General features: G+C 43.2%; 1 protein-coding gene across 6 annotated transcripts in view; it reads right to left on the bottom strand.

Annotated features, from left to right (window-relative positions):
* Positions 1–25,524, bottom strand: part of ZNF827 (zinc finger protein 827) — a 172,670-nt gene that overhangs the window by 57,646 nt on the left and 89,500 nt on the right. For all 6 annotated transcript variants that reach the window (XM_058666793.1, XM_058666794.1, XM_058666797.1 and 3 more), the window contains exons 6-8: positions 23,012–23,251; positions 20,456–20,513; positions 6,018–6,121 (exon numbers count right to left, since the gene is read on the bottom strand). In XM_058666793.1, the coding sequence (XP_058522776.1) occupies positions 6,018–6,121; positions 20,456–20,513; positions 23,012–23,251 (402 nt within the window). The remainder of the gene's footprint in view (positions 1–6,017; positions 6,122–20,455; positions 20,514–23,011; positions 23,252–25,524) is intronic.

Below are 25,524 nucleotides of genomic sequence, written 5' to 3'. Positions count from 1 at the left end.
AACAGAGGGAAGATTTATCAACCTGGCTGACATTAGTCAGAGTGGCTGGTTTGTGTAGAAATGTTCCTGCACACTGAAAGTCATATAACTGAAACTCCCTGCTGTCATCATCGTCACAGCCCGGAGCAATTGTGCACTCCTCTCCCCTCCATGGCCTGGAGGAGTCCACTTGGCAGCCATGGCTGCCTACTTATGTATAAACCAATTAGCCTTGACCAAGGTAGAAACAACTGTCATAAGCCCATGGCTTGATAAATTTTCACAAAGTTACCTAGGCATGTAAACAGCAGCCAGATAAACAAGCAGAAGATCCCTGTATCCAAAAGGCCTGTCCTGGGGCAACTGTCTGCTTGGTCAGGATGCCAGTTGGGATGCCTAGGTCCTACATGAGAGTATCTGCTTCACTCCCAATTTGGATTTTGTACTAACGTGCCGCCAGGGAGGAGGCAAGTCACAGATGCAGTACTTGGATCCTTGCCAACCATATGAGACTCCCGGATGAGTTCCTGACTTCTGTCTGGCCTGGAAAGATCCAGGTGTTGTAGACATGCAGAGAGTGAATGAACAGATTGAGACCTCTGTGGAACCAGATCTCTAGCAGAACCAAGGGAGTCCACTGAAGACTACTAAAGTCCTAATGGAAAGAAACATTCCAAGTGACAGCATTCCCAGATATCCAAGCTTTAAAGGAAGAGAGCAAAGATCAAAATGCAAGAGAAGTGAACTGGACTTATGGTAATAAACAGTAAGTACTTGTAAATGCCTGGGATGATCTTACCAAAAGGAACACTTCTTATCTCTAACTCAAACGAGGCAGCTCATCAGTAACAACTTAAGATGCCAACTTTATGGGGTATGGACAATTCCTGGGGAAGGGTGTTCTGTCTGCTCCCCGCCTGCTGGAAGACAGCAGGAGAGGGCTGGAGGAGAGAAAAGGCTGTGCTGTGCCGCCTGCGCTGGGACTCCCGTGTCACTACTCACCCACCCCATGAACTGGAATACGTTGTCGAATCTAAGCCTCCATCTAGTCATCCATAATTTATGACTCATTCCTATGTCTCAATAAGTTGTTTCCAGAATTCAACAATGTGATGTACGTTGTGTGCCTGACAATCCACTGGATTCTTGAGCACGGTCAGCTGCCTTTTCTGTACAGAAGGAATATTTTTTTTATCAAAATGGACCTCAGGTTACAAGAAATCCTACATACCTATAGTTGTTTACATACCAAAGTTGTTTATCAGTAACTTCACTTTGATTTGGAAAGAATGTCCTATAGGTTCTAATTCAAAGTGTCTCTCTCTTCACCTTAACATAAAGAATGGTAACAGGTACACATTAAGATATGCCCTTTAAAACAGCTGTCTAACAGAGGTCATTGGTATCTGGCTAGTACCACAGTAAGCTGACTGGGCTGCTAGTAACTTGCTAATGCAAGGCATCATTTGTTGAAATTTCTGAAGAGAATAGGGCATGACACCACTGGTATCAGAGTGAGGGATAGAGAAGAACAGCAAAAAGAGATGATAAACCAGCCTGGGGACAAGGCAGACTCATTCAAACAAGCCTTGACTTAACATCCAGTCCTGATGGGTATACCAAGTCCTGAAAGGAACTACAACTTCCCCCCAGCCTATCCATCCAAAAAAGGCTGTTTTTGCAAGGGGTGCTAATGTTCTTCTGTGTTTGTCTGTATATTTACAAATAACAATAACAGAAGAGTTTTCTTCCGGCAAGATAAAAAATGCTATGGTAAGGAGGCACAACTATAACTGATGATGTGCTTCAGCTCATCTAACTCCAAGTTCCATCTGAAATAACCAATAGAATAGAACCAATAACTGCAAACACTGGGAAAGAATTCCATGGAAGCCCACAATGTCGTTCACACCCACTAGGGTTTCTCTCTGGCTTAACACAGAGCAAACACACTGTGACTTCAGATTCACAACAATACAGGATTGTTGAGAAGCAGCAGAGATGTACTCTTGCACAGTATTCTTAATAGTCTTTACGTACAGAATGCTAATGGGAAAACAGAAACAGCTGCAGCTACAATGGTCACGATGGGTTGAAATACAGAGTCATCCCCATGTGCCCTGAAAAACGACCTGATTCGGACTCAGCTATGAGTGTAAATTTTGCACTGAGATGACTGTAAGTGAAACTACATCCATTGAAATACCCATGGTGTGTGTGACTTTTATCACCTCTCTCTTATAAAGGTTCTTTCATTCCTTTTGCAAAATCATGAACAGCAACACCAGCAGTCACGATTTGGGCCACGTTTGTCCCACGTACATCCAGCAGGTGACAGCAGCCCTTTACCTGGTTGTTTTACTGGGGACTCTGTTGCTACCTCTGCAGAAGGTATTCTCAGTTAGGGCTGAGCTCCTGAGGTTCTCCAGTTCTCAGGAAAGTCTGCCGAGAAATATTGGCAATGGCTGAGGCCAGGCCATTGAGCAGCTCTGTGTTTGTTCTGTTTCTCTGGGTGGGAACAGCTGTGAGTTTCAGATACCATCTGCCGAAGGCAAATGCTTAGTTCGCTGTGCTATTCTCGATTTTCTTCACAGTTCCCAGTTCTGCCATCCTCTCCCTGCTCCGCTATTCCCCCTCGCCTGGCTCTTCGTTTTCTACCGGCCTTAAAACATGACCACATCAGCAACAATTTATAATGTTATGGAATTAATTGACATAGTATTGAGTAACCAAAATATATGCTTGCAATGAAAGAATCTCATGGGAACTTGAACTGTGGTAATGCAACAATGTGGAGGAAGCCACCATGGGGGGAGGGTTTGGGGAGGAGTACGAGGAATCCCAGTACCTATAAAACTGTGTCACATAATGCAATGTAATTAATAATAATAATAAAAAAAACATGACCACAACCATGACTTACTGAATGCATCACAGATCCCCGAGCTCAGGGCTGTTGACTCCTTAGAATTATTCTCATTTGGCACTCCCCATCTTACTCCTAGGGCATTTGGGAGAGAATCTCACTCCACTGAAAGCAGATGTATCAGGTCTGCTATTAAAACAATGCTATGTGTTTTCCCCACTGTCAAGGGATTTCTTAGTCTGTAACTTGGAACATGAAACCTCCTCCATGATGGTCTCTATAACTGGGAATCTGAAATTCTCTATGCTGACATTTACCATTGCATTGTCTATGGAAAGAAAAGGTTTCTTAAGCAAACAAAAGAACAGAAACAATATTTTCATTGTAATGTTTTAGTTACCTAAAAGGAGATTTCTGAAGACTCCGAGCGTTTCATTTATGTAGTAGAAACAAATCATTTTCTATCGGTCGTGACAGCCAGTCTCCTTCCTGCATTCCTCCTTAATGCACAGCTGTGATTACTCCCCACCAGGCTCTGGTCTCCCAAACCAAACTTGCCCTCTGTCTGCATCTCTGGCCCATCTGCTGCCCTCTTTTTTCCCTTTCCATCCGTCTCCTTTTTCTCAAGCCCTCACTGATACACAAGGCTGCGCCAGGACCAGAAGAATGCCTCTGGGTTCCTTTTCCTTGCCCCAACCTCTCCAGTGACAAAGCAAGTTGGTCTTCCAACTTTAAGATCCTCAATTGTAACTTTAATGTCTTTGTCCCTAGCGTGTAGCAGAACACTAGAACAGATGTAGGACCACAATATGTGTCTGAAACCCGCAGGATGAGGTATCTCTTGACATTCACACCTTTTCTGATTTCCAGATGAAATTATGGTGCACAAAATACATTTTACCTAACTTCCCCGTAGGCCTGAAGCAGTACTTCATAATCAAGTACACTGATGTTTCTTCAACAGAATGTATGGATTTTATCCTTGTTGTACTATGAGAAGGCTATACATAGCCTAGCTTTATGTTTTGCCACCTAATTCTTTACACAAAAGTTGTAATCTGTAGAATTTCTTTTCTTTTGCCAAATTTCAGAATTTGTAGTAAAAAAAAATTAGGGAGCTGTACCAGCTGTATAATAGTTAAGGCAAGACTGGAAAGAAATAAATTTTGTCTAAAATTTAATCTCTACTGTGGCAAGTTTGGTTGGTTCAGATTGGTTCTTCTCCAGTTAGTCAAATTGCTAAGCCTTTCCTTACTAAATTATCTTCAGAATACCAGGACTCCATCACACGGCCATATTCATCATTCTAAAATTTTCCAGGTTTTATCTCTCTCTCCAAAGCATTTTCACCTTGCTTATTCAAAAGTAAAAGCATACTTGCTAGCTGTTTATATGTACAAACTAGGAATACACAATGGTCATGTTGGCTTTTTCTTTGCCTAAGGAAAGGCTTTGAAGTACAATCAATGGATGATCTGTTAGCAGACTGGATTTACTTTTGAAAAATCCCAGTTATGCTGACCTACCCCTAAAATGAGAGTCTGAGAGTCAAGTTTTAAGTGTGATTTTATCTAATGTGTAATGTGAAGTCTACCAAGTGAATGACAGAAAGCCTCCCTGTGATCAGCCTCACCTGTTCTGCCATCCCCTATTCAGTTCATCTTTGACTTGACTAATAAAACGCTTTTTTCCTTACAGCGTAGGCAGCCTTGCATTAAGGCAGCAACGCAGGGTTTGTATATACATCATGGAAGGCTGGCCATGTGGGTAACAGCGCCCTGACAGGTAATTCCTAGACAGTTATTTTGACATGAGAAAGTCACAATTCATCAACTTAACAGCAGGGCAATAATTTTGGGACCAGGGAGATGGCTACACAAAATGACATGGTGGAGAAGTAAGCGGTAGTTTCGAAGCCCCTGTTGGAGGAGGAAGACATACACTAAGCAGAATGCCTTTCTACCTTGGGAGTTAGTTATTATTATGCAATGTGTTTTGTGTGGGCAGGTTATTTCTGGTGGTTGCACAGAAAAGCCCTGCCGGCAAAGCTAAAGATCACGCAGGCATCTGCATTCTGGCTGCATGTGTGCTGCTAAGACAGGATGGATTTGCCATTCCCAGACCAGGGAATACAGACTTATCTTTCTCCCATTATAAGTCACAAACAATTTCAACGCCCTGTGAGGCCACACGGCAATGTTTCAAGTATTACTTGGCTCTGTTTTAACCAACTAATCAGATTTCCAGTGTTCTGTGATGTGGGGCCTCATGGGTATGTACAGGACATTTGCATTTTGTTCTTGAAGGGGTTACAGGGCCAAACATCCTACTGTGGGCCCTGTAACTGCACACACACACAGTGTGTTAGTCCCCACGCTGCTCTCTTGAACAAATGAACATGAATGGCGCCTCCACCTTCATCTCCATGGCTGGGAACAACGGTCATGTCTGACAGGCCAGAGCAGGATGATGGGGCAGGGTTGCTGGTGGGTCTGGGACTACGGTGCAGCAGTTCTGGAATATTTTCATTTCATGGTAGATCTGAGAACACACATGAAAGCCTTGAGGGGAGGCCATGCCGCTGACCAGAGGACTACGGCACATCTTTTCTCTGACTTGTGTAATTGGGTAACAAAATAGGTATCGATGGCTGAGGTGGCAAAATTATTGGATAGATATATGTGGATACTACAGTTAAGAAGAGAGATGGAATTTGGGTGACGTCATGTTTTCAATGAGCTGTGCTGGAGATGGAGGTGACTTTCATGGACACTCTGCCTGCTGTGGACCTGTCCTGTCCTACTGGAACTGGTCTTCTTGCCACCGTCCTCCCACATCTTCCTGACTGCCTGATTGAAACTGCGACAACATGTAAAGCAAATAATTTTGGGGGTGAACTTGATTTGTTTTGAAGAAAAGGAAATTCACTACACAGACAAAATCACACGTAAGGAGTAATAAGCGCGTAAAGATGAAGAGGTTATCACCATCTACATTTTATTTTAATAAACTTTCATGGATGATAAAATTGAGTCCCTCTTCCTTTTCTAATTCCTAAGCTTCCCATGAATAAGCATGACACATAAACTGAAAGCATCTGGAAACTCACACATTTGAGAAAAGCAATTCCTCAGCAACCAACAGTAGAAGCGAAGGGAACAGATTTCCCTACCTGGAGTTGATATTCTTCCATGAAGCAGAGACTCACTGGGCAGCAGATCTTTTGAATTGGAGGTGAATGGTGATTGTCTAAATGAGTCTTCTGAAAAGAAAGGGCTGGGGTGGGGGTGGGGAGTAGGTTTAGTAAATGAAAGTTATTTAAGACACCCAAAGCACTTGTTTCCATACACACATATACACACTCACATACACACGCTCTCACACACACACACACATACACACTCACACACACACACACAGTACTAGATTAGGGGCTGCTATTTCATATGACATTTAATTTAAAGACCATAGGGCGTTTATGCTTAAAACACAGAAGTAACATACATGTTATGTCAGATTGGTTTTCTAAAAGGGAATTGTCAAAACGTTCATGGAAAATTGAATTAAAAGTTTATATTGAAATGTTGAAGCAGTTTCAATTATTTGCAAAGCAGAGAAGGAAGGAGGGAGATAGAGAGGGAGGCTGGAAGAAGGAAAAGAGAGAGAGGGAGCAAGAGAGAGGGGAGAGATACTATCTATCCAGTGGTTCACTTCCCAAATGCCGCTGATAGCCAGGGCTCAGTCAGGCTGTAGCCATAACCTAGAACTCCACTGTGTATCCCATGTGGGTGGTAGGGACCCAAGTGCTTGGAACTATCAATTGTTGCCTCCCAGGACTGCATTAACAGGAAGTTGGATCAGAAGTATAAAAACAGGGACAAGCGCCAGGCACTCGGATACAGAGTTAAGTGTTAAGTGGCAACCAAACAGCTGCTTACGAGCTTATTTGATGCAGGTATTTTTGAAAGTCATATTTTCTCATGATACGCATTTTCCATGGACTTTATGGAGCCTTGTCTATTTAGGGCAAACACAGGAAACCCTGCTGCTTAAACGCTGTTAGACCCTTTGAGACGAATATTAGAACTACTTCCTGAATTTTCTCTTAGTTCTGACCTTCCTGCAAGTATGTTGGACCTAGTCGAAGATCAATTGCCTAGTTCAAAGCCACAAAGGACCCATCTGTGATTCTGCTCAAGTTGGAGGTAGGGCTGCCCCAGCTCAGCTACATTCTGTGATCTGACCCCTCAGGGACCAGCAGCACACATCAGAAGCACAGACAGCTGGGTGGGGCCGCTTTACTGAGGGAAACAACCATGGGTCCGAAGCGAAGCTGCAATACAACCTGCAATTGTGTTGCCTCTGAAGGATTCAGAGGCAGGAAGCACGAGGGGTCCCAAGGAAACATGGTCATCTCACGTGAAAGGGAGACCCCAATCAGAGTGACCCCTCAACTTCCCTGGTGACCCAGAAAAGCCTAAAATCAGGCCCCTACATATCCTGCCAGGGTTTCCTTGGTTTCACAGCACAGCACACAGAAAAGCTAGAGGTCAAAGAATGAACTGAGTCACCATGCCCCATATCTAAAGTTAACTGTAAAAAAAAAAAAAAAAAAAGATCACAACACGTAGCGGTGCTGCAGTCCCACAGAGCCGACCTGGCTCCTAGAAAGACCTATTTATTGCAACCAAGCAAGTCCAACCACCAAAAGTGGGTTCCTGGTGGTGGAAGGTCTTTGGGGCAGTAACACAGCCCAGAGACAGGAAGAGCATGAAGCTGCTGCCACCCCAAGGTTGGAGGCACCTAAAGAGAAGGGAAAGCAATGGAAGACAGGGACTTGAACCACAAGGTCAGGGTTGGAGGTCACTGGGTTAACCCAGGGGCAGCTGGGACTGAAGCTGGAGACGTGGCAGAGAAGTCTGCAGAGTTGTCATTCTGCAACCCTGATTAGAACATAGTTGAAGAAGACAGGAAGGAGGGAATCCCAACTTCACAGCCTGCCCTCCATGCCACATGCTTGCTTCACACGGCGACCCTGACTGATATCGGTCATTGCAACACTCTGTATGCTTGGAGAGGGTAGCAGACTCTAGCCCTGCACTTGACAAGTCTGCACCGAGCAAAGAGATTTTTCCAGCATTGAGATCATATTCCACTAAGCCCTTTTCTTCTCTGATGCTTCACAGTGAACGTGAAGTGCAGAAGTTCGTTGCAGTCAGTTGATGTCCCAACATGCAGTAGACAAAGCACCCTTGAGAAAGAGGCGGCCAGGTGGGCACCTTGCTCCTGATGTTGGCAACCTGTGGTGGTGGAGAGGGAAGTTCCAGGAGGAACCAGCCTGAATGGGGACTACAACTTCCCAAAGGGGACAGCAATAAATAGAAATAAGTCAAATCTCACTACGTACTCTGAAGTGCATTTATATATGTCTTTAGCCAAAAATTCAAGTCAATTACTGCAGGAAGCAGTCAGGGTGTAAATGCCGTAAGACTTTTGTTCACTAACTCACCAGCTGCCTAGACTTTAATTATGGTAATACATAATATATATTTTTATATAGACAACACATATATAATCTGTCTACATCTATAGATAAAGAGTATTCCTCTATCAGAACATAAGCTAAGAAAATGAAAGGCAAAAATTGTAAAACAAAAAAAAGATATTTATCTCTGGTCCTTATTTTTGGTTAAAAAGTTGGTGGTAGAAGCTAAACTAACAGCTAATAGTGAAATGAATCAGCATTTCTTGTCACTTAACACAATTGCCATCTACTACAACATACATATTCCCTTTGCCCTGGACAAAGAACGGCTACCTGCAACTTATGTAATCACACACCTATTCCACAAATATTCACTAGCAGCATCTGGCAGATGGCGGCTTAGATTCTGAGTAGCTCAAGTTCCCCACTGTTACTTAGAAAAGACAATCTCATAAAACTTTTAGCTATTTAAATTTCTTTTCCGGGTTAAGGTGAAATGGATATTGAAGGGTTTTTCTGTATTTCTTCTGTATTAAACCAAAGGGCTAAGACACAAAGTTGGGAGGGTTATGATTTCATCTGGACCACTCCAGCCTTCAACAGTATGGGTTGTGGGGTCAACTGCATGCGGCAGCAAAAAGTTTTGCAGGGCCCAGCTCAATGGTTCAATTGGCTAATCCTCCCCTCACAAATACTAGGATCCTTTGTGGGCACCAGCTTGTGTTCCAGCTATGCCAATTCCAGTTCCCTGCTTATGGATTGGAAAAGCAGAGGAGTACTGTCCAAAGCCTTATGTTCCTGCACCTGCGTGGGAGTCCTGGAGTCCTGGAAAAAGCTCCTGACTTGAAATTGGCTCAATTGCGGCCACTTGAGGAGTGAACCAGCAGACAGAAGATGTTTCTCTGTGTCTCTCCTTTTTTCTGTAAATCTGCCTTTGCAATAAAAATAAATAAATCTGCAAAAAAATTGTTTTCCAGTAAACATTACAGCAATCCATATGAGATTATCATGGCTCTAAATAGTGATATGTTTGCTAATGCCAAGTGTGGCAGAGACACAGGCCTGGCTATTCCTATATCATCCGTCACCCAGGGGCCACCATTGGAACCAGGATGTGATGAGAATACGCACATTGGTAGCAATAATAGAATAAAGCAAAATGAAGGTGGATATAGTATGGAGGAGGAAGTTAAGAAACTTGTGTTGAGTCATGACACTATAGTTTTAAAGGAGCTCTAGAGAAGAAATCATGTTTTTTTTTTCCTTCTAAAAGTCAATAACAACCCTCAGTACTAAACTTTGAGGATTGCAAAGGGAAAAGAAAGATTTAAACAATGAATGAATGAGTTTGCTCTGTAATGAGTTTTTGCTCAGAACCCATAAGGACCTAGATAGATTAGGGTGAAACAAATTCTATTCAATATGAGTTCAGACAAATTATCCAAAAGTGATAGCCTGACTTCCATCTACATGGGGGACACATTTCTTTTGTGAATGAGGGAAAATGATGTTTTTTCAAAAATAACATAATTTTTTTCTGCTACATGATGTAGCAGGGCTTCCCGGTACCTGCCCCCATTCCCAGGAGCTGGATAAAATATCTCCAAAACAATTTGGGGTAATTTTGCTTTTTTATTTCCTAAGAAAATTTTCAAAATAATGATCTGAGGTGGATATGTTTCATAAGCTAGATACTGCAAAAGGAGATTTGGAAGCCCCAGTCTGGGGTAGGAAATCTCTATGGGAATTAGGGTTTTCCTTTAAGCACTCTTTTAATAATCTGAAAGGCAGAGAGACAGAGAAGGAGAGAGAGAGAGAACTTGCATTACTGGTTTAGTACTCAAATGGCCTTAACACTTAGAGCAGGGAGATACTGGAGCCAAGATTCAGGTGGTAGGGGGCTGGGCACTTGGACCAGCTTCCTCTGCTTTCCCTGGTTCATTAACAGGGAGATGGACTGAAGATGTAGCAACTGGAATTGAACTGTGCCCTGATAAAGGATACTGGCATTGCAAATAGCTGGCTGCCCAACTAACTTGCTCACTCCCCTGCCAGCCCTGGGAGCCAGTTCTTTCTAGCTTCTTCCTGCTCCCAGGCAGACCCCAGGCCCTGGGTTGTCTCCTCAGACGACTTTTCCATCTCCCTGTTTTAGGGTTCCGTTCTCCACTGAACACAGCTATCACGACTCAAGACACTGTGTTACTGGGTTTGTGGATGGATAGACCCTTGGTGTTTTAATGAACTGATAATCACGTGTTTGTCTAAAACCACTGAAGTGGGATTTTTACAACTCTAACCTCTGACTTAGATCTTCAGATACACCTGGAGACATTAACATTTTGAACAGGAAGCACGTTGAGAAAAAAATCTTCTAAGTCTCCAAAAGCCACAAGAAGAAACAGCTGATTAACCAAAGTTATTCCAAGAGTAAACCCTATTCTGGTTCAAAGATTTTCCAAATGCATGGGACATGAATGTGACAGCTAACACAGAAAAAGGTAACTTCCATATGGAATCTTTCCATCCATATAATCAAACTGAAGGAAATGAGAACAAACCGGAAATGTTTTCCTTGAACAAAACTAGAGCTTGCTAACAATAGCACGTCCTTGACAAACAACAAAAACTTTCTTTTTAAAGCTACTCCAACATACCCAATAAGAAAGATGGGATTCTTCCTGTTGTTAATTCTGTAATGTGGCTTTTCATTTAAGGGGATGTATAGTAACTGTGTAATGGAGACTATCATATCCAGATGTGAGGATACAATGCAGTATGCATCTCTACTTCCAGACTAAAAAATGGACTCCCAATGAAACTGTTTACTGTATCTTGACAATAGGATGATGGAGTCTCTGCCATTGTCCATGCCCAAAATGATGGATATATGACTGTGTATGAAGCACTATACTTTAATAATGATATAGGGGAACTCAGTGGGGGATGGGCCAGGGAAATCTCAGGGCCTATGGAACTGTATCATAAAATAATAATAATAATAATAAAATTTTAAAAAAAGGGAAGAAAGATGGAATTGCTCAAAGATGAGAAATGGGGAAAGTACTCATATTTCAATTAGATATAACTAACTTCTCAGCATTCCTTTAGGTACTTTAAAGTCGGAAGAAGCTTTAAGAAGCTTCTTTCATGCCCACAGCACAAAAACATTGTCACATTTTATTTTTAGATATTCCAATTTTAAAAATGATCAAATAGCAACATTTTATTGTCAACTTATTTCTAGCAATGCATATAATTTTCTTTGGTTTTGAGTAGTAGTTACTTCGATTTTCGCAAATATTCTTTGATGAATTTATTAGCTCGTAATTTATAATGAAATACATATTAAGTGTTTGATAAATTTACATAGGTACACGTTTTATAACAGCTGTAAACTATTATATTCAAAAATACATAAAATGTTTCACATATTTTTGCAAAAGAATTTGGAACTTTTTTTTTAATAAAAATGCCCAGCTTCAGTGCAGGTGCCAAACTTGGCATCATGTAGCACAAAGTGGTGAGCCCTGCCACAGCCACTTTATTGTGGCAGTGTAGCTCTTCTGTGTGACCCAGGACGCTGCCTCATCTCCCCCGCTTCCAGCGCGGGTGCTCTGCTTCTTTCTGGATGAGAGGTCCTGTAGCTGCTACCTCTGACATTTGCCAGACACTGACATGGGGACATAAACCTGAGAGCCAGTTTGCCATCTGACCGCTTGGGGTCAGCGACACGGAGAATCTAAAGTGAAAGGAAACACCATGTGAACGGGGCTGGGAAACACCGTCCTTCCCTTTCGGACCTCACGGAGACAAAGACCCCTGCTCCTGAGCTCATTTATACATTTGTTGGTTTGTTTATTGGAATCAAGGAAGACCTGTGGTGGGAGGGCAGGTCAGAGGCTGTGGAGGAGGGCAAGAGCGCTTAGCATTGAAAATGACTGGGAGCCCTTTTCTCCAAGTCAGCTCCGATCATCTGAGACAGAAAATTCCTTCTCTAACCTTAAAAGGGACATGACAGAGACCTCCTATGACCCCAGTAGGCTGGGCCTGGGAGCGCGGTTGTGGCTCATGTTGGGACTGCACAGTTTCTAAGAAAGAGGGACCGTGACGTGTAAAACCTGAACTAATCTCTACAAGGTGGGCAAGCTTCAACAGGGACGTATATCTACAAATTGAGACTGCAGCTGCAGCTCCTGTGGTTTCTAAATGGGGCTTAGGGAGGAGCCACCGTCACTCCATAATTTTACTACGCACACATGCTCCAGGTTTTCTTCTTTGATATTTGGAGATGACAGAGAAGTACAGATGTTAGGCACTGATGGGGCTGGGCATTTGGCTGGTGCCCGTCACGTAGAGGCATCTCAACAATGGAAAACTACAGGGATTGTTAACTTCACAAGGTGTGAAATCGTATCATGAGAGATATCCTTTCCATTTTTTTGTTTTTTAAGAGCTAGATACCAAAGACTTTGGAGGTGAATGTATGATATTTGGGACATGATCTAAAATGTAGGGGAGAAAAAGATCATCAAAATTAGTATGGCAAAATGTTGATAATTTTTCTACCAGAGGGATTCTGATTTATTATTTCATATTATTTATTTTCTTTTGAAATATTTAATAACTCAACCAATGCAACAAAAACATCCAACTTATAAAAATCATTAAACAAAAGAATGACTAGTAAAATTGAAACACACAGAAACAACAAACAGAAACTTCATAAACAAAATGATTATCAGTATTCAGAATCAACAAAGGCAAAGGCACTTTGACGTGGGATTCATATCCTTTGGCTGTTAAAAATATTTTTTAATAGGCGAGAAAGCACCAAGCTGATGAGACCTTTTGAAATAGTCTCCATCTGTCTGTCTCTCAGTAGAATCATAGAGTCAATTTTTTTGGAAATCAGTTTGTCAATTCTTAGTTAAAGCCTGAAAATGCTTATTCTGAGACACAATTGCCTAGCACTGTCTATACCGGCACTAATCTGGAGAGAGGAGAAATCCCTGGATATCCAGTAACAGGGGACTAACAACATAAACTGACACTTGCCAGCCATGAATCTCATGTCAACATTATGAGAATAACCGCTGAGTTTTGTTTGCTGACATGGAAAGATGATCTCACTAGATGTGCCAGGTGAGATGACAAAACTCTATATAGCAGGACTTAGTTTTTAAAAGAAGGTATACGCATATCAGAAAGTAGAGAAATAATTCAGCCAGGATATCCAACTCTGGCTTAGCGATGGTGCTCTCTGGGTATCAGAAGGAAAATGTCATTGCTTCTTTGTGTATTTCTCTCTGCATGTAAAAGTAATTTTTAATACTACAAATAAGAGTCCTGAAGATTTTTTAAGAGACTTGGTCTTTTAAAGAGCAGTCTCTGGAGGACAGATGGAAAACAACCAGGCAGGAACCACTGCATCTAAATGACAGTCAGTATCAAGTTTACTTCACTTTCAGAAGCCCAAAAGCTAGGCAAGGAAGAGGTTGTATCAAATACTGTCAAAGAAAAAAAAAAGCCTCTGAGGAGAAATCCATATGTTGGTAATGCTGGCTATTTTCTTCTTTGAAAAGCACAAAGGCTGTCTTAAAGGCAGGCCAAGAGTAGTACAACCTAACACCGAATTTTCAAGGAACAAGTTCCTGTTGTTGCAGCTCTAGCATTCACCCACAGGGGAGCCAGGAAACTTCTCCGGCTGAGGAGCACAATGGCCAGCCTTGTCCGGTGCCACTGTAGTGGAGAGGCCAGACCCGGGGCCAAGCCAGAGCCAACCACAGACCAAGGAAGTGAACCCGGGACATCCGGACACTCCAAATGTCAGCCTGTGGAAGGGCCTGGATCTCCTGCAGGCATCTGACTTGCTGCATACCCAGGACAATGGGCTTTCTGCTGAGGTGAGCTGAGCGTGGACGTGCCCATTCTGCTCTGCAGTGAGGCTGTGCGGGTGTGGTGGCTAATACTCCGCTTGGCTGCTGCGCCCTGAGAGGACACTGCTGCTTAGAGCAGAGGTTGCCCTTTGAAGGAATGATGCATGCATTCCTAACAACAAGAGCAGAGACACTCTAGGGTAAAATCCCAGACTAGAAGATGAGGCAGAAGCCAGCACCTAAGCATCTTTTGGTTGGTTATGCCACCCTTGTCCTGGTACGTCCTGTCAAAGGCATGTGGGGAAGAACACAGGATCTGAAGGTCTCCAAGTTGGCACTTCATTCTATCAGGATCTCTGTAAACAAGACAAATACAACTACTACAGGCCTGCAGGGATAAAGGTGGGAGTGTCCTGGGAAGGAAGAGAGCCAGCCACAGTCCCCTTCAGACTGGAGCAGGAGCAAGCCTACAACATTCAAACTGGGTTAAAAGGATAAGAGGATCACACCTGCAGGATCCTGGAATACAGGAATAGAGCGAAGGACCGAGAGAGGCTTGGTGAAGTGAGAAGGAAAAAACCCCCTCAATGGCAATATGCACGAACCAGTTTTAAGCTCTACATGTGTGTATGTGTGTGTATGCATGTGTGCATATATGTATACACACATATGCACACATACACACAATCCATGTTTCCTTTGAAAAGACTCTGAAGTCAACATTGATATCATGACAGCTGCAGGCATGGTAAAAGCTGTGCACTGCACCGGGCTATCTGGAGGAGCATGGCTATCAAAGCTTCAGGCATTTACTATGACACTATTCCAGCAGATGGCAGTGTATTGGGGAAGGGCATCTTTCAGAAATGCTCAGTGGTACCCACGGGGGCACAACCTGGTTTGAGTTCATTAAGAAAGGATCCCATGTCCTGATTGAAGGGATGCTGTGAAATCTCCAGCGGGCTCCACAGTGGAGTACTAAGCTTCTCAGAGCATCTTATTTTCAAGCCACAAAATATGAAGGATAAAGAGAATGTATGGAGAGCTACTCAAAAATCACTGGTTTCATTTGTTCTGTTTCCTGTTTCTTTTCTTAATCATTTCTAATTTAGTGTTATTTCAAAGCAATCTCTAACTCTTGTAAGATAATAGAGCATTATGCTCTTATGCCTTCCAAAGACATGAAATGTGGGAAATTGCATGAATTTAGGCAGCACATCATGCTTTTACAAATGTGTATGATTTCTATTACTGAATCATAAATATTTGAGGGCAGGCATCCAAACCACCATACAAGAAAATTCCACATTGGGCACTTCCATGTGAATATGCCTTTCAGTAAACACTCTATGTGCCATTATCTAAATCATAGAAAAATAACCCACATTTCAAATTCTGAAAATTGGGCAAATTAAATGTTGCTCGGCACAGCATGATATGAGTATATCCATCTCCAATTCTCCCACTTCTGCTTTTTTGCCTAATAACAGAGAAAAGAACAATTCAAGGGAAACAGTTCCTTGCTTTCAAAATGAAACAAACCAGGTGTGAGAAGTTTTTCTTGTAGGCCTGCAATCCTATACCTTCGTGGACACTGAATTATTAACGGGGAAAAGAGAGAACAAATAACCAAGAGAGGGTTCTTGGCAGCCATTGTTTGAAGTTCATGGTGTTACACAACATTGAGCATGTCCAATTCACCTGCCAGGAGCTATCTGATTCTTACTCTAGGGTTCCATTTTCCTATTTCGATCTTATCCAGCATCTGGCTGGGTGATGGTCCACGGCAAAAGATGGAGATCTCCTTTTTATTCCATTAAACTTTGGGATCTGGTTATGGTATCATGCATCATGTATTTTCATCTAATAAAAGACCATAATAGCTAGTTATCTGTTATGCAGAACTTAGGCTTAGGCTAGGAAAGGGAAATAGAAAAATCAAGATTGTACTAACGCCATAAATGGTCTCCCTCTGTTCTCGTGAGTTTGACTGTGACTCCATCTCATTTGTTGGAGAAGATAGCATTAAGGAGTATCTCAAAAAGGATATCTCAAAGGAGACTTGAAGCCTTTGTTACACTTGAACTGAATTTTTTGGACTCTGAGGTTAAATAGGCAAAAGGACTGTTGTTTCAGCATTTACAGTGAAGGTCCAGCTGGAGGAGTGATACAATGGCATTGCCTTTGTAGGGGCACCAGCAAAGGTTGAGGGCGAAGGCCAAGCACTGGTAAGCAGCACCATATGATCCAATCAGTCCAGCTGCTAGGCTGATTGGTTTTTTCTGCCTGGCTACATGGTATATCTTGGTGGATGTTTTTGCTCCTTTAGTTTCAGGAAGAAGAGCCTAATTTAATCAGCTGTGTAAGTTCTTAGGGTAAAATAGAAGGTACCCTCAAACCAGTTCTTCCGATAATACTTGGAATACTACTTCAAAATAATCTACGGGGAGGGAGAGATGGGGAGGGAACAGATGCAACAACAGAGATCATGAATAGATAATTATTTTAGCAGGGTGATAGGCACATGCTTTCTAATTCTGTACATGTTTAAAAATTTCCACTATGTTTTTTTTTAAACTGAGGTAGAGAAGCAATGATCCAGAAACTTGCTAGTTATTAGTTTTAACCTTTAGCTTCACCTAAACCTCTTTTCAAAAATTGCTAACAAGGAATGCCATTTCATACTATTTTTCACTGTCTGCAGCTGCCCAACCCATAACACAGGTAGTTACAAAGAGCAGAACTGCCAATGGACAGATGTGAGGGGGAGATTTGATGAAGAGGAAGACATCAGCGCTTTTAGGATACAGAATGCACTAGATACATCCAGAAACTTCATGTTCTCTTGATGTCCAGGCTTAGAAATCAGCAACCCCAGTCACTGGGAGTCACCTTATGACGTCAAGCTACAGACTGCTGTGTTTCGGGCTGCTTTGTTTCTCCACAGTTCTGTGGGTGCAATGACCATCAAGATCAATAATGATGAAGAGCAGTGAGGGGTAGTTGCGGATTTGTTAAGAAAGAAAGATTCGGCTCCTTTCTTCGGTGTTGGATGCTTCTTTTCTAAGTTCGTTTCTTTGGATATCCAGACCCAGAGGCGGGAGACCACAATGAATGGAGACACTCAGGCATCCACTGGCAGGAGACGGGTGTAGAAAGGACAGTCAGCGAGCTTGTGATACCCCATGTTGTCACACTGTCTTACACAGAGCTAGCAACTCTCAAAGCCAGGAAATTTTGAACTTAATTCTGACCCTGGGGTGACCATTCAGTTCCCATTTGGTCCTCTCATAGGAAATCTGGGAACCATACAAACACGCTGCCACGTATGACAAAGTGTAGAGATATGTGCCCACATTCTCCACCATAAAAAACAGAAAAGAAGGAAGGAAGGAAAGAAAAAGAAAGAAAGGAAGGAAGGAAGGAAGGAAGGAAGGAAGGAAGGAAGGAAGGAAGGAAGGAAGGAAGGAAGAAAGAAAGAAAGAAAGAAAGAAAGAAAGAAAGAAAGAAAGAAAGAAAGAAAGAAAGAAACTTACAAAGCTAAGAAACCAACCCCCCCCCCCAATAAATCTGGAGATATGGAATTCAGAGGCTCAATGTAAATCTTAAATGTTTTACCATATCAGCCCCCAAAACATAATCTGCACACTAGGCTTGCACAGACTTCCTTGTAAAAGAAAAATCAAAAGACAGAGAGTTGGGTATGTGCGTATGTGTGTGTGTGTGTTGCTCTCTGATATCAGTGAACTCAAGCTACAGTGAATTTCTTGGCACACAACAGCTTGACTCTAGTTCGCTTGCAGTAATGAGGTGAGAGGTAAAAAGAAATCTATTTGTGGACAGGTTAATTGAGCAAGTTGCCTGTTCAAAAGACAGAGAAAACACACCAAGGATTTTGCAGCACTGAAGCCAGTAATTGGTCCCAGGATTTCGTAGCGCCCTGCCAGGCTTTCAGAGAGCATCTCTTCCTCTGTGTTGGGCAAAGGATCTGACTTCACATTTCTTCTCACTCCTCAGCTCCCAGCTAGAGGAGAATGTAAAGATTGCTTCACTTTCACCAAATGGTTCAAAATTTTTTTCTCTTCTATTCTATAATTATACTTCAGCTCCAGCCAAGACAATTTGGGCTTCAGGCACATTTTGCTTCTTTGGGGCTGGTTCAAACCTTCTCTTACCTTTTCCCTATGAACATATGAAAAGTTTAAAATAACATGATCTCCCAGCACACTTTTTTTTTAAATAACAATATGACTATGTAGTCTCAAAGATCCAGCAGAAATTTTGGTAGGACATGCTGCTGGGGACTGGTCCCAGTGCCCCTCCCTCTACTGCACACTAATGCGCATTTTGTGAGCTGTTGTACGTGCCGGCTGTTCCCCATTACAGTAGCTCACCTGGGGAGGCCACACAGCCCCTGCCTGGCCGAACTAACGCTCATGAATGATGTAGGGATACAAAGAACTGACTCCTTGCTTTCCCGCCAGTGTTTGCTCTGCTCTGGAGTTCCTAAGAGGTTGCAGTAGAGACAAGACCCTAGGTGAAATCCTGTTTTTAATGACTCATTCTTCCCTCTCCCACGCCATCACCTCCCCACAGGTCCCTCTGATTGTATCCGCTCAATAAAACAGTTGCTCGAGACTCCCCATTGCAAGTGCTGCTTCTAGGGAACCTGATCCATCACGCTTCACACATCCCATGGAAGCAAACCGAAAATGACCACTGACTATGTTAAGTCTGTTCTGATTACATAACTATTGATCTGCTGTTTTCGATAGTGTTTAGACCCACGGGGTATATATGAAGTGGTTTCAAAGAATTCATGGAGGAATGGAATTAAAAGCACATATTTTCTGTGAGCTTGAGGAAGACTCCTTGTGCACCAAGTAGCACTAATGTTACATGCAGAAGAGGTAGGCTGGAATTCATAGTAGCCCACGTCTCTTGTCTGGAGGAATCCAATTCAGGGGACAAAATAACCCTACCACTACCCCAGACTCATCTCCCATCCCAGTCTACAGATCATCTCCACAAGACTAATTTTCCATCCATGTCCATGGATGCAAAAAAAAAAAAAACAAAAAAAAAAAACAAAATCAAAAACAAACAAACAAACCCGCTGGGAAACAAGGCTAATAATATGCATTTGACCCATTAGGAAGAGGTTTCTCTCCCTGAGACTATACGGTCCAGTGCAGCACAAGCTGGCTTCACTTTCATTCCTCTATGACAGCTGATATTCCTAAATTCCAGCGAAGAGAGTTTTTGTAAGCCCTTGGGCTGAAGTTCCAATGAATACCATGTACGTGCTTGATGGTACTCTGTCAATTTCTAGCATGCCCAAAAGAAAAACGTCACTTTTGTTTCAAAAAATTGGAACTAAACATCCCATTCACAGCTCCTACCATGAAGAATCTAGTTGCTTGGGAGAGCCAAGTTCCTTGGCTTCCAGGTTCTGGTAGGTCATGGCTGGTGCTTCCTGCCTCTGCTAACTCAGCCTGCATACATCTATCCTGAGCTGACTCAGCAGTTGCAGGGCCACCTGAGGGTGGGGAAGAGGGCTTCAAGGGTGGAAGTGCCTGCAGTGGTGGCTCTTGCTTGTGACAGATCAGGCTGGGGTGGCTGTCAGGGGCTCACAGTGAGCATGCACCCTGGCTGGTCCTCTTTTCTGCTGACAGCCGACTTAGGGACAGCCCATACTGGTTGGTTTCCTCAAGCTGGAAACTTTCTTTGCCCATGATAATGATACTGATGCTCTGGCCATTTTTGAAAGCCCTATTTTTACCTCCAAACAATCCTGCCTGGCAAAAGTGCCGGGATAGTCCTTGTGCCTAACCATCAGTGTCCACAGCCACAGAGCCCTGATTGCAACAAGAAAGGTGATGTGCCAACTCCCAACCTCAACCGTCCCACCCATTTCAATTCTCAATTGAACAAACTTCTGCAAAGAGGATAATAACAGCAGCAGCTGCACAAAAGTATCGGCAAACAATAAAAAAGCAATCAAATGGAAAATTCCCCAGTAGAGTAACACCTATTAGATAGTTAATGAAATCTTATTGGTCTTCCCCACCTCGTTATGCTCTATTTCTGTAGTGTTTCCAATAACGGAGAAGCTCTAGCAAAAACTTGGTCACGTGACCCCTTTGAGTCCAGAGGGAGAAAGTGGTTTGGAAAAGAAAGCTGAACCCGTGTCAGGGTCTGATGGACCCCACGGGGTTCCGTTGAGGGCTTCCCGTGCCAGGGGCCTACCTGGTGGTCGTCCGCATGGTGTTCTCTTTTGTGTGATTGTGCTCTTTGCTCACTTTCTCTGTAAGAAAAAAGAAGGAAACACAATCGAACACACATCTCTCTCGGAGCTGTCACTCACCTTTCATCTTTTAAGCAGAAAGACCCTAAACATGCTTCTGTTTTGTTTATGGTTTTCTTTTGGCTTCTTTCAAAGACATTATTTCTGAGAGACAGAGAAAGCTCTCCATCAGAGGTTTACTCCCCAGATACCCACAATGGTTGAGACTGGAGTCAGGTCAAAGCCAGGAGCCAGGAGCTAAATGTAGGCGACAGAGATCCAAGTACTGTGTGATCAGTGCTACCAGCTGGAAACGGGAGCAAGGTGGGACCAGAACTTAGGATCTGTGATGTGGGACATTCCAACAGTCATCTTAATCTCTAGGCCAATTGCCCATTCCTGATTTCTTTTTTAAACAAGCACATCTTTCCTATCTTACATGGCAAGATAACTGATAAAAGCATGTAGACAACAATCACTAAAAACCTTTTATTAAAATCAAGTAACTAGAAACACTTAATAACATAGCTCAAGTGCACTGCCTATTACTTACGAGATTTAATCAGCTTTCAAGTGGGTGTGCAAAGCCATACGCAGAGTCAGTTCCTTTCTCTCTAGCTTTCCCCAGCTACAACTAACTGTCTGCCATCTCAGGGCTCAGCATGGAAACTGCATTTGTCCCAGTGGCTCTGCTTTGGACTTCATGTTGTTCAGCCCCTCTGTGAGAGAGGTCCTAAAAAACAGCTGAGACTTCTTGGTGCCACAGCTCACCGGGTGCTTATTCTGATAAATGCCAAAAGGGTACCAGCTATCATTGGACAACAAGGAGCAAACACTCCCTTCCAGCGGCTGGAGGGCTGACCTTGCAGCTGTCAGAAATCATTTCATCAATACTCAATACAGAAGTTGACCTCTGGCCTTCCCAATCCAGTTCAAATATGAGGACTCTTTCCTGAGTGTGGTGGTTCTCAGTGGCTTAAGTATCCATGGCGGAGGGAGAGGGGAACAGTCAACTCCAAAAAGGTGTCAGCTTTCGATGACAGAATGAGTTAAAAAAAATCTTGCATATTTTTTGGGGAAAAAAGTAAACAAGGATTCATAACATCTGTCCCATAACACCAGTCAGCTGCTGCCACATGCACATCTGTGTAGATGATCCCTTTGTGTCCACTTGACAATGAGAGTGAATTTTGATTCAAGGCCAGGATTCTCTCAGAGAGCAGGAAGTCGGGGCTAAATGGCTTGTCTGAGCTCACCTAGGCAGTGACGGTGCCAGGGTGAGAATTCTGAGACACAAAGCTTTTAGCTGATAGGAGACCACAATAATGTACTGTTACAAAGACGGGAAAGCACCAGGCAGCTCTCACCTCTATAAATTTTAGCTCCTAAGTCCTTGTCAAAGTGTGAGTGTCTTTAGCTATGTTTCAACCCTAAGAAAAGAAAGCTCCTCGAGTGTTTTGCAACTTGCAAAGATCTATGAGTCCTCTCAAGCCCACTGAATTAACAATTTCTACCATTGCAGAGCTGCACAAACACAGCCCTTGTTTGAGACCCTGGAGGCTAGCACCTGATAGTTACACAAGCATGAGGGATTCTGCCAGGCCAATGAGGAGGTGGCACACAGCTCATCTTTTCTTTTTCCTGATATTTTGGTGCTAGGGGGTGTGGGCAGGGACAAGTAAACACTTACACAGTGAACCACTCAATGGATAAACGGGTAACAAATTTTTTTTTCCGAAATTATTAGCTTTACTGATGCATGAGCTTTTAACGTGTGGGTCAATGTGAACTATAGACACGGAGTATCATGTCTAGCAAAAACTCAACCATGTGCCCATAACGCAGTCATCTCAATCATGTCCAGGAAATAACCACACACTACATTTTTAAAGAAGATTGAAGAAAAAAACAACATAAGTACTAGGACCCTTGCCTATTTTATCAAGACACTTTACTAGCTGATAATTACTGCACTTTAGAATCCACATGTTTGAAACAGAAGAGTTTGTTTACAGAAAATGTTCTATTAGGCTATTGCTGGCAATAGTTCTCATCCTTTCACCTTTTGCTGTTCCTATGGGCAAGCTACAACACGAATAAACTCTCATTCACTCAAACCACACTAAATTGGAAATTCATGGTAACTCAGTCACTGTTGGAGTAAATTGAAGTTTATCTTTTGTACATTAGGAAAAAAAAAAGGCTGTTAATCTGATCAACTGCCTTAACAAATTTAGGGGTGAGTCACTTAGCACAGTCAACAGGGATCATTTGCACAGAATTGAATAGAGTTCTCATTTTACATCATTCTTAACTATTTAGTGAAAAAAGTTTGGCAGGAGTTCTACTTGGCAGCACTACATTAAACAGTTCGGGTGACGGTATGCATGTTAAAGTAACAAAATTGATTTCTGTCTCAGCAGTCCTAGGACATGGAGCTGCTTTTTGCTAAGGCTTTGTTGGGAATCGTTTCTGCTCCATGATTCCTGGTCTTATTGTTTTCCCATACATGCACCTACCCGACAGTTGAAAGAGGAGCTCGGAAGCCATCTTCACAGAGATGTCCTGGCTGAAGAGGTTTCTCTCGGGGGGTACCCTGGCCTCTGGTATCTTCTGTAAGGGTTCGCTTTTTTCTCGCCCGATTAAAGTGCTGTAGCCCACATTCCGGCTCGGGGATATGGAGGCATGCGAGTCCTGAATGTCAACCTCCATGGGTTCCTCTTTAATCTTCACCATCTGTGTTTCCTTGTAGCTTTCCGCTGCAAGCAGGTACATGAGGAGACACAAAAACACCAGCATCTCTTAATTCTGAACCAAACTCAGTGTGAACGCACAGAGAGAGCATTGCGGCTGGGGTCAGGGAACAGCTGGGAAGACATGGTGCTCCCCGGCACATGGCAACCTTGAGTGAAAACCAATGCTTCGACACATCTGATGACTTGAAAACACAGAAAGCTTGGTTTTTTTCAGTCCCAAGAAATGATGCTGTTTGCCCAAGGTCATGCAGGTGGCAGTGGAGATGGGCCTGATCTCCTGACCTGGAACTCGGGTTTCCAGACCACTCCTGACCACCGCCGTGTGTATTCTTCTTCTCTACCACCCCTGTGCCCAGCAAGTAGGCCAAATATCCGTCCTTATCTTATAACTTACTCAGTTGAGTGAATCAAGCAAAAATGAGCCTGTTAATATTTTTATTTCCTTCATTTTTATAGCTCTGATCAATTTTTTTTCCCTCTCTCTCTCAGACATCTAAATGAATAAAGAATAAATAAGGTTCACTCAACTGAGATATCTGCTTTTTGCTGGAAGCTTGGAATCCTTGGGCCCACCTAGGAAGTTCACTGCCGCCCACACTTAACACCTAGAGAACAGCACTCTCACAGGTTTTGACAACAGCCCAGTACAGTGAGTACCTGCTCTTTATGCCTGGCTATTGGACGTTGTCTCTTGAATCTGTGACACACATTGGCTGTATGTCCCTGGGCTCCTCAGAGATAAGGATGGGGCAGCTTTGAAACAATCTAGGACCATCAGATCACCATTCTTTTGGGCCACTTTTGCCTGGGCCACATTTCCAATCAACAAGTATTTATTAGTATCAATTGTGTATTCTGCTCCCCGTAAAAACAAACAGCAAACTAGACTCTACTAGCTACCTGAAAGACAAAGCGGTGGGTTGAATGGTGGTGCCTATGTCCTAACCCTAGGATTCTGTGAACAGACCAGATCTGTGAAAAAAGGTTTTTGCAGATGGAATTGAGTGAGGATTCTATAGATACAGTCACCCTGGATCACCCTAATGGACCCAAATCCAATAGCCTGGCCCAGCACTTAGCCTAGCAGCTAAAGTCCTCACCTTGCATGCACCAGGACCCATATGGGTGCCAATTCTAATCCTGGCAGCCCTGCTTCCCATCCAGCTGCCTGCGTGTGGTCTGGGAAAGCAGTGGAGAACAGCCCAAAGCGCTGGCACCCTGCACCTGCATGGTAAACCCAGAAGAAGTTCCTGGCTCCTGGTTTCAGATCAGTTCAGTTCCTGCTGTTATGGCCACTTGGGGAGTGAATCAGCAGACGGAAGATCTTTCTCTCTGTCTCTCTTCCTCTCTGAATATCTGACTTTCCAATAAAAATAAATAAATCTTTTTTAAAAATCCAACAGCAAAGATCCTTGCTGGTGACAGAAGAAGACACAAATATGGTGGAAAAAGCCTTGCAAAGACTGAAACAAGATTCATGCCACCAGAGACAAGCGCCACGAGTCCTCAGAAGGAGCCCTGCCCAGCACACACCTGGAGTTCAGACCTCTGTCCCCCTAAAACTTGAGCAGGTACATTCGCTATAGCGAATGTACACCTAGGCCACGAGGACAGGTAGGCAGGCAGACACACAGAAAGATGCCAAAATGAAACACCTGCATGAGGCAGGTGCTGACCTGAGGGACAGTGAGTGTACTGGAAACAGGAAGCCTCATTGCGCTAATGAGAGTGGTCAAAGAAACTGCACAGGAAAAAGTCAAATACACACAGTACATGATTCGCAGGAAGAAGAGCCAGATGAGCGCATTCGTTCAACGATGAGAATTAAGACAGTGCTATCAGCAAGGTCTTATGGCAAGAGTGCTTCCCGACAAATTTCCGCTCACTTCTCAGGACAACTTGCTTGCCTTCTGTCAGCAGCTGAGTGGCAGGCACCTGTGATATTTAATTTGGATCATGCCTCCCTCCCCTGGATTCCTGCTGACCCATTTTCTTCTCTGCTTGTTCATAAGGTAGCTCATAAAAATCAAGTTCATCTATTCAATTAATCTCAATTTAAAAAAAAGAAGAAGAAAAAGAAAGAGAAGAGCAAGGTTTCCAAATCCATGCTGAGCCTCTTTGGCTCCATCGAGGCTTCTAGGATCCCGGCACGTCCTGACCCATGCACATGGCAGTCCCCGCACTCCGTTCCCTCTTCTTGCTCCCTCAGGAACTGGGTATTTGGAAAACAAACAGTGGAGTTGGAGGCACAGGTGCATAATGGGAAACTTGCGCTG

The sequence above is a fragment of the Ochotona princeps genome, chromosome 7 (assembly GCF_030435755.1).
Source record: "Ochotona princeps isolate mOchPri1 chromosome 7, mOchPri1.hap1, whole genome shotgun sequence".
Classification (NCBI taxonomy): domain Eukaryota; kingdom Metazoa; phylum Chordata; class Mammalia; order Lagomorpha; family Ochotonidae; genus Ochotona; species Ochotona princeps.
This window is presented reverse-complemented; position numbering and strand designations above follow the sequence as displayed.